The sequence below is a fragment of the Protopterus annectens genome, chromosome 6.part1 (assembly GCF_019279795.1).
Source record: "Protopterus annectens isolate FY-2018-M chromosome 6.part1, PAN1.0, whole genome shotgun sequence".
Taxonomy (NCBI): domain Eukaryota; kingdom Metazoa; phylum Chordata; order Ceratodontiformes; family Protopteridae; genus Protopterus; species Protopterus annectens.
In genome coordinates this window covers 327,517,445-327,532,686 of record NC_056738.1, presented here as the reverse complement: position 1 = coordinate 327,532,686, position 15,242 = coordinate 327,517,445, and the positions used below count along the sequence as shown (strand labels likewise).

At 40.0% G+C, this 15,242-nt stretch overlaps 1 protein-coding gene across 2 annotated transcripts in view; it reads right to left on the bottom strand.

The window, feature by feature from the left end:
• Positions 1 to 233: 233 nt before the first annotated feature.
• The window catches only part of STX5 (syntaxin 5), a 699,464-nt gene continuing 684,455 nt past the window's right edge, over positions 234 to 15,242 (bottom strand). For both annotated transcript variants that reach the window (XM_044075745.1, XM_044075746.1), the window contains exon 11: positions 234 to 2,168. In XM_044075745.1, the coding sequence (XP_043931680.1) occupies positions 2,009 to 2,168 (160 nt within the window). In that variant the 3' untranslated portion in view covers positions 234 to 2,008. The remainder of the gene's footprint in view (positions 2,169 to 15,242) is intronic.

The following is a 15,242-nucleotide window of genomic DNA, read 5'->3' as shown; positions in this document are numbered from 1 at the left end:
CAGAATGAAATGGAGATCACTGCAGGGGATAGTAAAATCTGTGCATCCTGCTCAGTTTGCTATCATATCACGAATATCCTTAGCAGTTTAGAAAAGACTTTAATATGCCGCAAGAATGCAATAATAAAATGCGTGAAAGTGAAACAATGTGGTGACACTTGAGTTGAAAGTTTAAAAGAATCAAAGTTAGTTTTGATTAATGTACATTAAATGAGCATTATGTCAGACAAAGGTTTTGAAGGCCTGAAGATTTTAATCTTTTTTTTTTTACTCTTAAAATATTTGATGAACCAGAACAAAATCCATTTACTTAAAGACCAACTGCAGCAGTATTATAAAGACAGCAAAGTACAGTGATGAATACAACTCTCTACTCCCCCAACAGACACACACACAACCTACCTTCAAAGCTCATTCATACCTGCTCAGTAAAAGTACAAATTTAAAAAAAAAATTGCCTACATTTTATTTTATACACTAAATGGTGCAATGTCTCAGTAAAGATATAAAATAAAATAAGCAGACTGGTACTCAGATAAAAACAGGTTGGTCTTGATTCTGCAATCTGCCAAATTAAAGTGATCCGAACACTTCCTGCAGAAGAAACGTTGCACACGTTTCTCCATATTAAACTTGCCAAATAAAGTTCATGGTGCTCTAATGTGGTGATGTAGGGATGACTAGATGATGCTGATATGCCAATATCAAAGTCTCCTGCATGTTCACCATTTCAAAGCTTACAGCTATAATGATGAACTATGATGAAATACACTTACTAGTCCACAAACTATTCATTTCTTCTTGTCACAGGTACAGTAATGTTAGCTTATTTATTGCACACAAAATGAAACGCCATCTGACATGTTAATAGCATTTTAATGTTCTTGTATTTGTTTCATAAGATTCTTCAACTATTTTCTGACCACCTGGTGGAATATTGGGTGACTGCACATTCTCCTCAAGAATGAGACTTGTCAAGGTCTGTACTAAGCCACCAGAACCATGAGGCAGAGGACTTAACCAATAACACCCAAAATAAAGAATTAGCAAGGTATACCAATGGATTTTTTTTGTGCAACAGATGGGGCAAAAATAGCACCTGATTATGAGAAATGATCATCTTTATATATCTGCAATATATGCAGAGCTGACTGCTGAGACAATAAAATAAGCTTAAAACTTTTTTTAAAAAAATAGCTACAACTGATCTTTAAATATTGGAAAATGTTTCAAGGGTTGTTTGCTGAATGCAAGTATATTTTAATCTCCAAGTCTCCATAAATACAAGTAGGGGAGACAATATGGACAAACAAATAGCAGCCAAGCAGATGCACATAATCTCTTGTAGCTGCTGCTGCAGTGCTGCTCATAGGGAATGATGCTGCTTTGAGTTAACTTGCCTCTGATAAGAGACTAAAACATGTTCTCACTGTACTGTAACCACGGGATGTATTAACCACTGGGGTTAAAGAAATATGACAAATAAAAGACATACAATGGATGAGTACTTTTCGAGGAGACCACAAGCTTCACAGTCTTCTGAAGTTTCACAGTAGTGCCATCACTTCTCTCATCATGCCTCTTCAGTCTTAGCCAAGATATGCCCCTGCACTGCAGGGATTCTACTTAGCAACTGTCATGGTTGTTGGGACTTCATTTCCTCTTTTTACAGAGCTCTTCTGCCCTTCATCTTCAGTGAACCATCACTCTCCTCAGTCAGCCACCAACTTCACCACAAGCATTGCTGATCAGATGCTCAATAACTGGTTTCCAGAGTACAAGTGAAATGTTTTTCCAGCAAATTCACAGTCACAGTGGATAATGCAGGAAAACGGCAACTGGCCATGTTGCTACAGAGGAAAATTTCAAGCTGGACCTCAGAATAACTAATATTAATTTAATATAGTTCAATTCATTTTCTAGTTATGTTCAGAGGATAAACAGGTCTCTTCATGGTGAAGCACAGTTTAGTAAGAGCCTCAACATCCTTAAAGGTGGACAATCATCCTCAAGCCAGGAATACAACAAAGATGATGAAGAATACAATGAGAATGAGGAAAATTTTAATCATTAGCCAGCGGTTGGATGTGACTGACTGGAAATATTTCAAAATTTCTGCATGGGCACCTTCTATGTTGAGTTGAGCATCTTCAACGTTAGCGTCAATCCTACAGGAAAGAAATACAGTATGACAATCAGCTTCAAATTAAAGTCTGCTATCTAAACTAAAAAAATGGATGTTAAAAGATAAGGCATACATATATTACTCAAAATAATGAATTTTTTTTCAAAACACTGAAGAAGGTTGTGATTTTATAAGCAGAAACCAGTTTGTTTGAACAAGTGCTTTATTGCTTAATAAATTATTCCACAGTTCGCCTCAATCTGCTGGCTCTTCAATTTTGGTGATTCTATATGGATACAGGACATCATTATTCTTTCTGGAAAACATGTAGAAAGCCCCCAGCTCACCCCCAGTCATTAGCTGACTTGTGTTTAAAATGTTTCCTCTTTCCATGTGTCTGACATTCAACTCAACAGCTGGGAACTACTTAAGCAGAAGAATGACCAAGTAATTGCATAGAGACTCAAAACTGAACTTTCAACAAAGTACAAATAATAAAACCCTTTGAAACACAGGTTTGGTTTTCTTCTGAAACAACTCCTCAGCCATTCCCCACAGGGACTGCCCTGTCTTCTCCACAGTCTACAGAAGAAAATGCATACCTCGGTCCTCTAATTTGGAATTTACAACTAACCCTTTCTAGGACTACAGAAATAGGTTCATAGGTTCACACTAGGCTATCTGCCCAAGGGCATTTATAAGCCTAGCCCAGAGTTTTGTGGCTTTCGCCACCCCTTTAGTTTGAAGGATACTATGCCCATTATTTTGCTGTGCCTCTGTCAAGCAGTGACACTGAGGTAATCCCTGGGGTATATCTGCGATCTCCCATCCATTGGTCAAGATTTCTCTTGAACAAGGCCAGCGAGGTGCTCTGCCTCACATGTACCGGGATTTTGTTCCACAGCATGGGGAGTCTCTGGGTGATGAATCTGTCCCTCCAGCACGTCCTATTAATAACCGTGTCAAAGTTTAAGTCTCCCGCCCTTGTAGTTCTGAGGGATCTAGATTTTTTGAGGTGAAGCATGTTCATCAATTCTGGGTTGGACATGGCCTTGTATGTCAGGCACAGGTCACCTCTGAGCAGATGGTAAGCGACTGAATAGAGCTGGAGTTCCTTCAGTCGGGCAGCATAAGACATATTTTTGAGACCCTTTATCCTTTTGGGGCCTTTCCAGTTGCTGCAGGTGTCAGGTCAGATACATTCCGAATGGGGCATTGTACTCTATCATTGGTCTGATGAGTGATGAGTACAGGGGGACGATGACCTCCCTTGATCTAGATGTGAATCCCTTCATGATCAGGTGGGCAATGTAGAAGGTCTTCCTAACTACTTTGGCGACGTGAGTGTCAAACGAAAGGTTACTGTCAATCTGGGTCCCCAGATCCCTGATGACCTCTTCTGTGCTCAGTGGATTGCCACCTATATGGTAGCTAGGGGTAACCTTGTAAGGGTATGACTATGCATTTTTTGGCGTTTAACTTTAGTCCATGGCTCTGGCACCAGTTATCCGTTTCTATGAGACCCTTCTGAAGGATATCTGTGTCAGATGTGTTCTCGACTATGGCACCCAGTTTGCAGTCATCTGCAAATTTTGTCAGCCATAACCCTCCTGTGTTTGCTTGTACTTCTGAAAAGTAGATGCCGAACAAGAGTGGGCCCAGGACTGAGCCCTGTGGGACACCACTTGTGACAGGCTTTGAGTCTGACATGGCGCCAGCAACTCTGACCCTGTGGGTTCCGTCACTTAGCCAGTTTGCTACCCATCTTGTGACGTATGGGTTAACATTTAAGCTGATGAGTTTTTCAATGATACCCGAGTGGGGTATTGTGTCGAAAGCCTTTGCCAGGTCGAGGTAGGCTGTGTGGACTGCCTTTCCCTCATCAATGGCCTTGGTGACTGTTTCGAAAAAGTCAACCAAGTTTAAAAGGCATGATCTGCCTTTGACAAAGCCAAACTGGGTTGGATCCAAAGTCTGCAAGGCCCCTATGTCTTTATTTATGAGTTCATTTATGATCCTCTCCATAGCTTTGCAGATCAGGCTTGTCAAGCTGATGGGACGGTAATTTCCAGGGTCAGTGGAGGCACCGCCTTTGTGAAGTGGGACCACAGTTGCCGTACGCCACTCCTTGGGTACGTATCCTGAGGTGAGGCTAAAATTAAACAGCTGTCCTAACTGCGGGTTTAATTCCTCATTAAGTTCGTGGAGCACACAACCGGGGACACCATCTGGTCCCATGGATGCTGTGTTTTTCGCATGAAATAAGAACTAACAACCTTATATAACACACAGATGCAAGATTATTTCACTAACAGCGCATTCAGAAATATGTTAGCTGTGTAGTTAAATCATAATGAGTGGGTTTTACCTAAGCTGTGAAACATTAAAGCACAGTGAATTTGCTTTTTAGGTCAGCTATCTCTTCCTTCAGATCCTTGGCTTCAACATGCATACTTCTCTGCCTGAAGCCGCCACACTGAGCAGTAGAGAGGATCGAATAAGCTGGAGCCGTCGTCATACTATGGCCAGCTTTGGAGGTGGGGTGCTGTTAAGCCACAGTGCCATATGACGTACTGGACTGACGTCAAAATGGTGGGATTGAAAATGGCACCATGTTGGAAATGTCCCCTAACCCAAGTGACTTTGATTTGCTATTTTGCCTGTCCACCCACCCACTGCAGACCAGCTCTCACAGCACTGATGTCAACACTCTGGCTCTTGAAATGGTTGTAGCTTCAGCATGTCCCCATACTCTTACCCTGGATGAGGTAAGCAATCAATAGTTTGATATTCTTTTTCCATACACCTGCTCCAGCACATTCCCAAACTGTAAATCAAATGATGGCTGCCAAAGTCACAGTCATTGCATTATCCCTCTAAAGCGGCCTAGTTTGCTTGTACAGTCCAAGGCAGGTCTCACACTATCATCCACACTGATGTTACACAACAAAAGTCTCCCATGCAGGCAGTGCTGTTTGATAGCATCTTTTGTTCCTTGCAGTAAAAAGCAACTGGTGCACATTTGTGCTTTGGATAAACAAAGACAGAGAAATCAAATGTGGATGCAGCACAGGCCCTGTGCTATACACCAGAACTACCTTTCCTAAGTAACAAAGCATAATCCTCACAGATGGACAGCATGAACTATCCCAAGCCAAATGGGAAAACAAATCCAAAAGATGGACAGTGGACTGTTGCTCAATCACAAAAGAGTTCTCCCTCAAAGAGTACATTGCAAACACTCACACGTCACTTGTATAAGAAGTCACATCATCTGGGAAGAGTTCCAAGCAGATTTCCATAAATCTAAGATAACTGATAATCAGACTCAAACATTCAACTTGCAACTCAAAGGTCTTCAAAAACCCAAACTACAGTTGTTAGCCCAAGCTGATATCTTCTGAATCACATACAAGTACAGACTGTTTTTTCAAAAGAGGTTGATTTACTCATTTGATGTGAATTAAGGGGGAGATGACTTCATAAACTTGGAAAGTTTTTTGCTATTTACTGTTAGGAATTGGTTCCCCAATCTGTCCTAAGCTGTCTTAAGAGCAAGCATGCACATAGTCTCATGGAGGCCTTCAAAACATCTAATATAATATTTCTCAGTTAATGTACAGTAATCAAAACTGACCCTGGGTCCTTTAAACTTTCATCTCAAGGATCACTACTTTGTTTTCCAATGTCACCCTTTAGACTACTCAGATTATCACTTTACATAGAAAAAAAAATATTACAACTGAAGACTTTCCAAATAAGTTTTGTCCATGCATATAACTTTTCTAGCAGAGAAGTGTACTTTTTCCAAATTATTTTGATTGCTTGTTCAAAAAATATAGTGTATAGCAAAATATATAGTTCAACATTTAGATGAATTACAAAATATACCTTTACTCATTACTGAGTAAGGAATACGCAAAGTATTTAAAATTTAAACTACTGCTGTCCCTAAGTTTTTAATAGTGGTGTCTTTTCTAAGATTTGACAAAGTATTCTGTACTCATACTTCACATTTAATTTTGCAAAGTACCAAAATGGTACTTTACTGTGATTACAGAAGAGAATGCTGTTAATGCAAACTCAGTGATTATAAATTTCTTACTATAGCTGCAATATACATACCCCCTGGGGACAACATTCCCTTATTAGGACAGATTCTTCACTGGATCTCTGACAACAAAACATAATGGAGCTATAATACTACACGATGTTTATATTATCTGGCTTCCCTTCATCTCTAACTCCCCCACCTTCAGTATAAAGGTGTATGGCTTCACCCAACTTATCTCTTCTCCTACTTCCCTTCGCAAACCCACAAATACTTGTTCTAGCCTAGATTGGACTCTTGCCTCCAATCCTAATCTCCATCACCAACCAGAATCCCAACCAGATTCAATCAGTGACTACTCCATTATTCATGTTCAAAAATTCTTCCCCCACCTCTCGTCCTCACAAATATAAAGAATACTAAAAGCTATAAAACTTTAACCCCATTACATTCAACAAATGGTCCTTCTTTTCTATCCTACCTCTTGATAAAGCGGTTACTCAACTTAACTCCACCTTTCTAAACACACTGAACCTCCACCTTTCTAAACACATTGCACTCCTCTGCCCCACCCAAAAATGTCAGTCAAATCTTGGTGTTCTCCTTGGCTAACCAACTCTACTCTGTCTCTTATCCTATACAGAGATTCTTCCAGGAAACTCTGGACTAAGACTAAATCTTTTACTACCAATACAGCTTCAAAATCTGACCAAAAAGCACATTAACACTGATAAAAAAACAAAAACGTAATCCTAAAAAATTCTGGAATACTGTTAAATTTCTCCACCCTGGGAATCCTTCTACTCCCGACCGCTTACCCAATAACACACCACAAGCAACTGCATCCATTTTCAATTCATACTTCATAGATACCATCAGCAATCTTATGAATACTTTCTACCCTTTTATCTATTCTCCTCCTACCACACCTCTATTACAAAAATGCACATTCTCACTTAATCCCATTCCTACCAGCTACATCACAAATCTTCTTCCCAGACTTAAAACATGCTCCCCTTCAGTTGACAATCTGCCATCTATCTTCCTCAAGGCTGATGTTAACTCTGTTGCATACAGTCTCCATCCTCCTTAATCAATCAGTGAATCTGCTGGCCCTACAATATGGAAACAATTCCATACCATATCTATAAAGGTGGCAACTCTGCAGAGCTCTCTAATTTTTGGCCTATTGCCATACTTTCTCCCCTCTAAAATTCTCAAACACTCTCTATAAACAAATATTTGCTTATCTCACTAAAGAAAACTTGATCACCCCTACTCAGCAAGGTTTCCGCCCCTATCACACCACCACTACTGCACTCATTTCCTTTACTAACTCCATCTCTCTAGCCAGAGAAAATAAACTAAACTAGTATCCTGCCTGTTTTTAGATCTTTCCAAAGATTTTGACAGTCTCTCACTCCATCCTCCTCTCCAGACTTTCTCAACTCAACCTCTCTTCAGCAACAATCTCTTGGTTTAACAGCTACCTCACAGAGAGCAACCTGTTAAATGGCTTTCTGCTTTACCCCCCTTTCTCACCATCAAAATGGGTGTCCTGCAGGGCTCTATACTTGGGCCCCCTTCTCTTTAACATCTTTACTAATCAACTTCACACTTCCTGTCCTCAGTCATCCCTCAAACAGTACACAGATGACTCTACAATCTTCTCCACTGCTGATAACCCTTCTGACTTGCTCACCCTGACACACACCTTTCAACCTCACTGAAACTTTGCTAACAACCATCTCATATTCAACCCTAAAAAAACTTCTCTCCTGCCCTAAACCCCTCTGCCATCTTAAATCTTCATTCACCATCTCTTCCCTTAACATCACTATTAAACTGGATTCTCTCACTAAGCTCCTTGGGTTGGGGCCATCAAAGATGATCAACATAAATTGGACCTCCATGTTCATCACTGTATGAAGAAAACCCACCAAAAGCATGGTCTACTATACAGAAACAAAAGGTTCCTTACAACAGACTCCAGAATATCACTTGCTCAAGCTTACCTTCTCCCTAGTCTCTTTTACAACTCACAAATCTTAACTAATTTACACAGTCCACACTGCTTTCCAAACTCAAAACCACCTACAATCAAGTTGCCAAATTTGATGCTAATTTGCCTTCCAAATCATACCACTGTCTTGCTCTCCATACACTTAGCTGGCTAGAGTTTCCTAATCAACTATTACTTACTCAACTACTTATCCATTATATCCTGTATAAACCCTCCTTCTCCCCTAACAACTCTATAGTCTCCCCTCTAACACCCTCGCTCCTTCAGTAGCTCTAATCAATGTCTCCTACAAATTCACAAACCCAAGACGTCTATTGGACACAATCTCTACAGCTACCTTCCTGTTCTTTCATGGAACATGCTTCCCAAGATCCTCAGAAATATTACTTTTGCCCATGAACTCAAGAAAACTCTCAAATTACCTAAACAGCATCTGGTCCTGCCACTGCTATCATCCCACTTGAACCTATTTCTTTCTCCTGTACTTCCTTTCTCTTCCCCCCTTTTCCTTTATTTTCCTCTCTTCACCTTTTCTTTACTAACCTACTTAAATTTCTAGATAATCACCGACTACTCTATGCTCTCTCACTTAGTTCTAGAATCTTGCTTCTTGCCTAGTTGCAATTTGTCTACGTATCTTATATCTTCACCTCATGTAGCTTAAAAAAATGAGTTGTTTACTGGGGATAATCCTAGTGTATTAGTGATTGCTATTGTTACTACCTGAATCTATACACACTACTTAGTTTAAATGTCTTTATATATATATATATATATATATATATATATATATATATTCACCAACATTTTAAATATCGAAAAGCGATTAAACGACACGAGAATGAAACACGCTGCAACAACCCAACAAACACAACATACCAACAAACAAAACACTATCCCCAACTCACACACACAACACAAGCACCACAACACCAAAATCAACCAACACAACACCATACCACCACATACACAACCCTATCCACAACTCTGACCCCCTACCCTAAGGTCACTCACCTAACACTCACCTAAACCACCCCTAACCTAACCTAACCCTAACCCACCTACCCCCTACCAAAACAACAACAACACTTACCTTACTTACTTACCCTACTTAACTAAACTCACTTATCCCTACCCTACCTAACAAAAACACCAACACGCTTACCCCACTCTCAGACACTCACCTACACCCTAACTAAAAACTCACTAACTACTCCCCCCCCCAACCACTCCTAAACTAAACCACCACCATCCATTACACTATTACCCATCGTGACCCTCGCGTCATCAACTACCTTACTCCCTATCTTTCCATCTCAGCTTCTCAGCGCTTCCTCTGTCTTTCTCTGTGCCTCTTCTGCCTTCTCTTCTTCCATGCGTGACGGACTTTTCGACATTCTGTCGGTTAATTCGCTTTATATTTTAAAACATATATATATATATATATACATACATACACACACACACATTTGTATTTTACTGCTGTTGTGTTATTTTTCTTTCTTTGTTTTATTGTGGAGCTTTTCTTCCTGAACCTCTGCTGAAAAAGGGCTTTTGCTCAATTGGACTATGCTGGTCAACAAATGTCAAATAAATAATGGATAATAATGCACTAGATACATACTTCTACAGGCAATCCTGGAGAACTATGGTCCTACATTTATGTTAGTGTGTGGAAGTGGCTGTGGCTAACCAGGTATACTTTAAATGTTCAATCAGGTATGCTCAGCTCACATATTAACAGGTTATGTCAGCATTGTTGTTTGTTTATTATTCATTCATTATTTTTAACACAAACTGAGAAGAATGATGTTGACAGAATGAGATCATCATAGACAAGTGTACCTGGGTTAAAGAATGGATTTGTTGCTGTTGCCTCTACTGAAAACTCATCTCAGGGATGAAAAGTGGAGAAAGGGAATTTAAAAAGTCTCCCAGGAGGTCTGAGGAAGTACTAGTAGACTGGTGCAATGAAAAGGAACTCATCCTGATCTTAACGACTGGAGGCACAGAGTTTTCACCACGTGATGCAACTCCAGAGTCCACAGTGAACACTACCTACTGGGTTCCCTCCTCATGTGAATGTGGCCAGAACTGCTTTCCACCTAAAATTACCTATCCTTTAAAGTCTACTAGTAGCAGTACAACTGGAACTTTTAATCTTAATTGACATGATGGTTTCTCTTAACTAAACCTGTTTTTCTCTCTCTCAAATATTGACTCTTCTAAGGGCACTTGCTACATGGAGCAATTAGTTGCAAGTCCCCCCCCCATCCTTAGACATTTAAAATCAAATGTAGAGTAGTATTACAGTGATAGACTCTCAAGGAAGTTTGCTGCTTAGGATCGGGTCTTGTGAATTTTTGTACATCACTCATTACTTTGAGCCTAAATTGCTAAGCAACTGGCACAAGAATTTTTCTAATCAAGCAACAAAAGCTTATGACTTTGAAACAATAGCTGGTTGCATATATTTGTTTTCTACTTGGTGGACAATTCTTATAAGTACTTGTGAGCAGTGTAAAATACATTGTACCTTTACTCAATTAACCTACCTTACCAAATTCATGGATTGACTATTTCTGAAACTCTGCCTCGCATCACATCCTGGGTCTACCCGCTCTGTTCGCCCTCACTACCCTCAGGCTCACTCTGCTCCCCTACGCTACCTCCTTTCTCAGCCACCACTGAATACCCTACTTTTATCCATTATACACCTTGTTGAATCCCTCACCCCACTTCCAATTATCCAATAACACATCAATTCCCTTACTCTAATCCCTTCCCCATCCAAATTTAATCAATAATAGCCCATCACTAACCTAACTCCAATCCCAATCTTTCCCTTGCTCTCTCTCTCTTCTCATACTATTCCCTTCCCCCGCAGCCACATCACTCCCAGACTCTAATTTCTTCCTTGCTCCACTTTGCCCATACATTCCATCTATTAAAAATATTTATCTCTTGCTATTACCTACCTACCCCTTCCCTCTATCTACCTTAACAACTTACTCAAACTCCTTTCTGTTACCACTGCTGTCCCTCCTCTACCTGTAATTACCTTACTCAAACTCTCTTCTGTCATCACTGAAATCTCTCATCTAGCTGTTCTCACCCATAACATACATGTTAGTGACCCCCCCCTTTCTTCTCATTCTCTCATGTTTACCTTATCACACAATTATTCTATTTGTCACCATCTACCACTCTTTCACATGATACTCCAATCTTACAATACTACCCTGCCCTTACTAATATCTCCCTCACTCTATAATACCACCTACACTCAATTTTACAAAATAAAATATTTCAGCCATACTCTATATACTCCCAAACAAAAGTTAAAATTCTCTAATCTGTACTTGTATTACATTAAACTTAACCTTCTTCTTTCAACCCTTCTGCTAGATGGAGACATCCACCCCAATCCTGGCCCAAACCATACCAGTTCCCCTATTGCTACCAACATACCTACTATAAATTAAATCCCCTCCTCTCCAACAAAATACATCTCTATCTACTCCCTAAACCTATAAAGTCTAACCAATACAATTACTGAGATATACGCTTGGACAGTCCATCATTCTACTCGTATCTTAACACTTTCCAAAACTTGTCTCAAACCTCATATCTCTAACACTGAAATTCTTCCCCCTGGTTACATCACCTTCCATCATGACAGAATATTCAAAAAAGGAAGTGTTGCCATCCTGTACTCAGAAGCTAGTCAACTTCTCTCCCCTCTCATTACCCCTCCCTGACATCCATCCTGCTGAGCTTATCCTCAACTGTCGCCTTAACTTGCACAAAAAATTTGCTATTGCTGCCATTTAAATTCTACCCAGCAACAATATACCTATTCTTGAATCCATTCTATCCTGGATATCCCAACATTTGCCCTACAAGACAATCATACTAGGAAACGTCAACATCGATGAGAATAAACTGTCACAAAATTATCCCACTCTTAGTATCAGCCTTTACTTATCACAACACCCACCCATATTAACAAAAACTCCTCCACTCTAGATCAGATACCAACATCCAGTCCTAATCACTACCACAATCCTACCACATTATTAAGTGACCAACTCCCTATATTCATTCAAAGGCTGCCCTCCCAAGCTACCAACACCCACCTCTATAGACAGTGCCTCAATCTGGCTAGCTTTAATGAAGAAACCTTTAACAACCAAGTCTAATTAATTTGTCACACCTCTATGACCTTCCTCTAAATGAAGCCTTTCTTGACTTTAACAATGCCTTCCTTAACATACTAAACACCCTAGCACCTGTAAAAAAATTAGAGTTAAAACTAACCCTGCTCCCTGGCTAACCAAAAACACCCTCTCCATTATGAAACTCAGAGACAATACTTGGAAGCAATAGTTAAAGTCTAAATCACACTCTCTCCTCCTCAAATTCAAAGAACCAAGAAACTTCACAAAAAACACACATTCTTCAGGACAAGCAAAAATTCTGTGAGTATACCCAATCTACCCACCACACACAACCTACAAAATTTTGCCACACCATGAACAGGATTCTTCACCCAGGGAAGCCAACTACTCCAACCCCTTTCCCCAATATGACACCACTTGAAACTGCCACATTACTCAACACTTACTTCATTAAACCCATCCATAAACCAACTCCCCCAGACGAAAACCTAACACAATCCCTCACCACCCCCAGGACCTGCCCCCAATGCCTTTTCCCCAAAACCCATCGCCAATGCCTTTGTAAAATCCCTCCTACTGAAGCAAACCATGTCCCCCCTCCTTTGACAACCTACCCCCACAATTTTTCAAACTTGCAACTAATAGCTTATCCCATCTCTATCCTTATTAATCACTCTATCAAATAATTCACAGTCTCTGACATCTGAAAATCATTCTACATGATCCCTTCTCACAAAGGAGACGGAGACACCACCACAGATCCCTCCAACTTCTGACCCACAGTTATCCTCTCCCCTCTTTCAAAAATCCTAGAGAAATGCATTCATAGACAACTTCTCAAATACTTAAGGGAAACCTTTTGACCCCCTCTCAACATGGCTTCAGGCCCCATCACAGCACCTCCCACTGCCCCTTCTATCCTTCACCCAATCTGTTGCTGATGCTAGAGACAGCAATAAATTAGTGGCATGTCTTTTCCTTAACCTTTCCAAGGCATTTGACACAGTCACCCACCTTAAGCTCCTGTCTAAATTATCCAATCTCAACCTCTCTTCCTGCTTTATTCTCTGGTTCTCTAGCTATCTTAGCAACATACTATAATCTGTTAGATGCCAAACTTCCTGCTAGCCTACCTGTCCAAACTGGAGTTTCTCAAGGATCCATGTTAGGAGCTCTACTCTTTACTCTCTTTACAATCTACGCTCCGCCTGCTGCTCATCTTCATAGATCCAGTATGCAGACTATTCTATTATTACCTACGCAAATAACCTCAATGACCTCCACACACGCACTCAGAACTCTTTCAACACAATTGTACACTGGTTGATTAACAACCAACTCGTCCTTAACCCAAAAAAATCTAAATTACTGCTGTTCCTTCCTAAATCTATGTCCAAGCTTAGTGCCACCTAAAGTATCTCTTCCCTGGACAATACTCTTATTCAAGCAGAATCCCATACCAAATTCCTAAGCATCACAATAGTCAATCAACAAAAATTTGATATTCACATCCAACAGTGTATCAAAAAAACTTGGTTTACTGTATAGGAACAAAAAATATTTATCCACTACCTCAAGAACTTCCCTTGCCCAAGTTTATCTCCTCCTCTATATCTACCCACCTCCATTCAAAACCCAACCTTGTAGCCAAACTTGAACAAACCTACAACTAAATTGCTAGATTTACCTGTAACCTCCCTTACAAATCTCACCATTGCCTCACTCTTAAACAACTACATTGGCTTGAATTCTCTCAACTACTTCACTTATCTCAGCTACAAATGGCTCATTCACTAATTAACAGACCCTCAGACTGTCCCTCTCTGTCCACTCTTACATCCCCCTATACACCTATCCATCGCCTCCGCAGCTCAGAACAATTCCTACTGGACACCTACAACCCAAACAAATCAAAAGGCAGATTGTTTTATAAGTGCTCAATTTCCCACACTTGGAACAAATGCCCCAGTAATATATGATCAAATCTACTTTGCTCTTTAAAAAAGAACTCAAAAACTACCTTGCTATTTCTCTTTTTTGCTCTTGCAACCACCCTACCTCATACTTCATAAGTTCTTACATGTTTTTCCTTTCCTTTAGAAAAATATTTCTCTTTTAATTTGTCTCATTTCTACCTCACCATTAACTTTTTCTTCTGTTTTCCTTAGAAAAATATTTCTCCCTTAGTCTCATTTCTACCTCACTTTTAACTTTTTTCTTTCCCTTCTAAACTGGTGCATCTCTGGTGTACTGGTTACATTATTATGACAAAATTGGACTATTTGTGCGATTCTTTTGTACAAAACTCTTCATGCCCTATGTTACCTACTGTATCACTACATTTGTATTCTGTATGCATGTCCATTATTATATATTGTTAATATTTCTTATATAGATCATATTGTATTTATATTTGTGGAGCTTGTATCCTCGGATCTCCACTGAAAATGGGTTATGTGGCCCAGTTATCAAAAGACAAATAAATAAAATAAACTGAGAACTGCAGTCAAAAATTGGTCCCAGTAAAAATCCCTGCAGGACACCAAACAACCTTCAGTGGAATGGACAAGTATTCCCCTTTCACCCTCCCCTGTTGCATCTTACTGCCCAACCAGTATTGTACATAAACTATATATGGGCTGATATTTACAACAGATTGTCTACAATCCTTTTATTTCCCAGTATCAAAAATCTTTACGAAATCCAAGCAAACAGAGCATGCACTGTCAGATCCTCTTCTGGCAGCTAGTGCAGAGGTTAAGGTTGCAAGCTTTAGTTCCAGTAGGCTAGGCTTCAATTCCTTCAGCCCACATTTGCCTCCTGTGTAACCCCGAGCAAGTCACTTAACCAGACATTGCTACC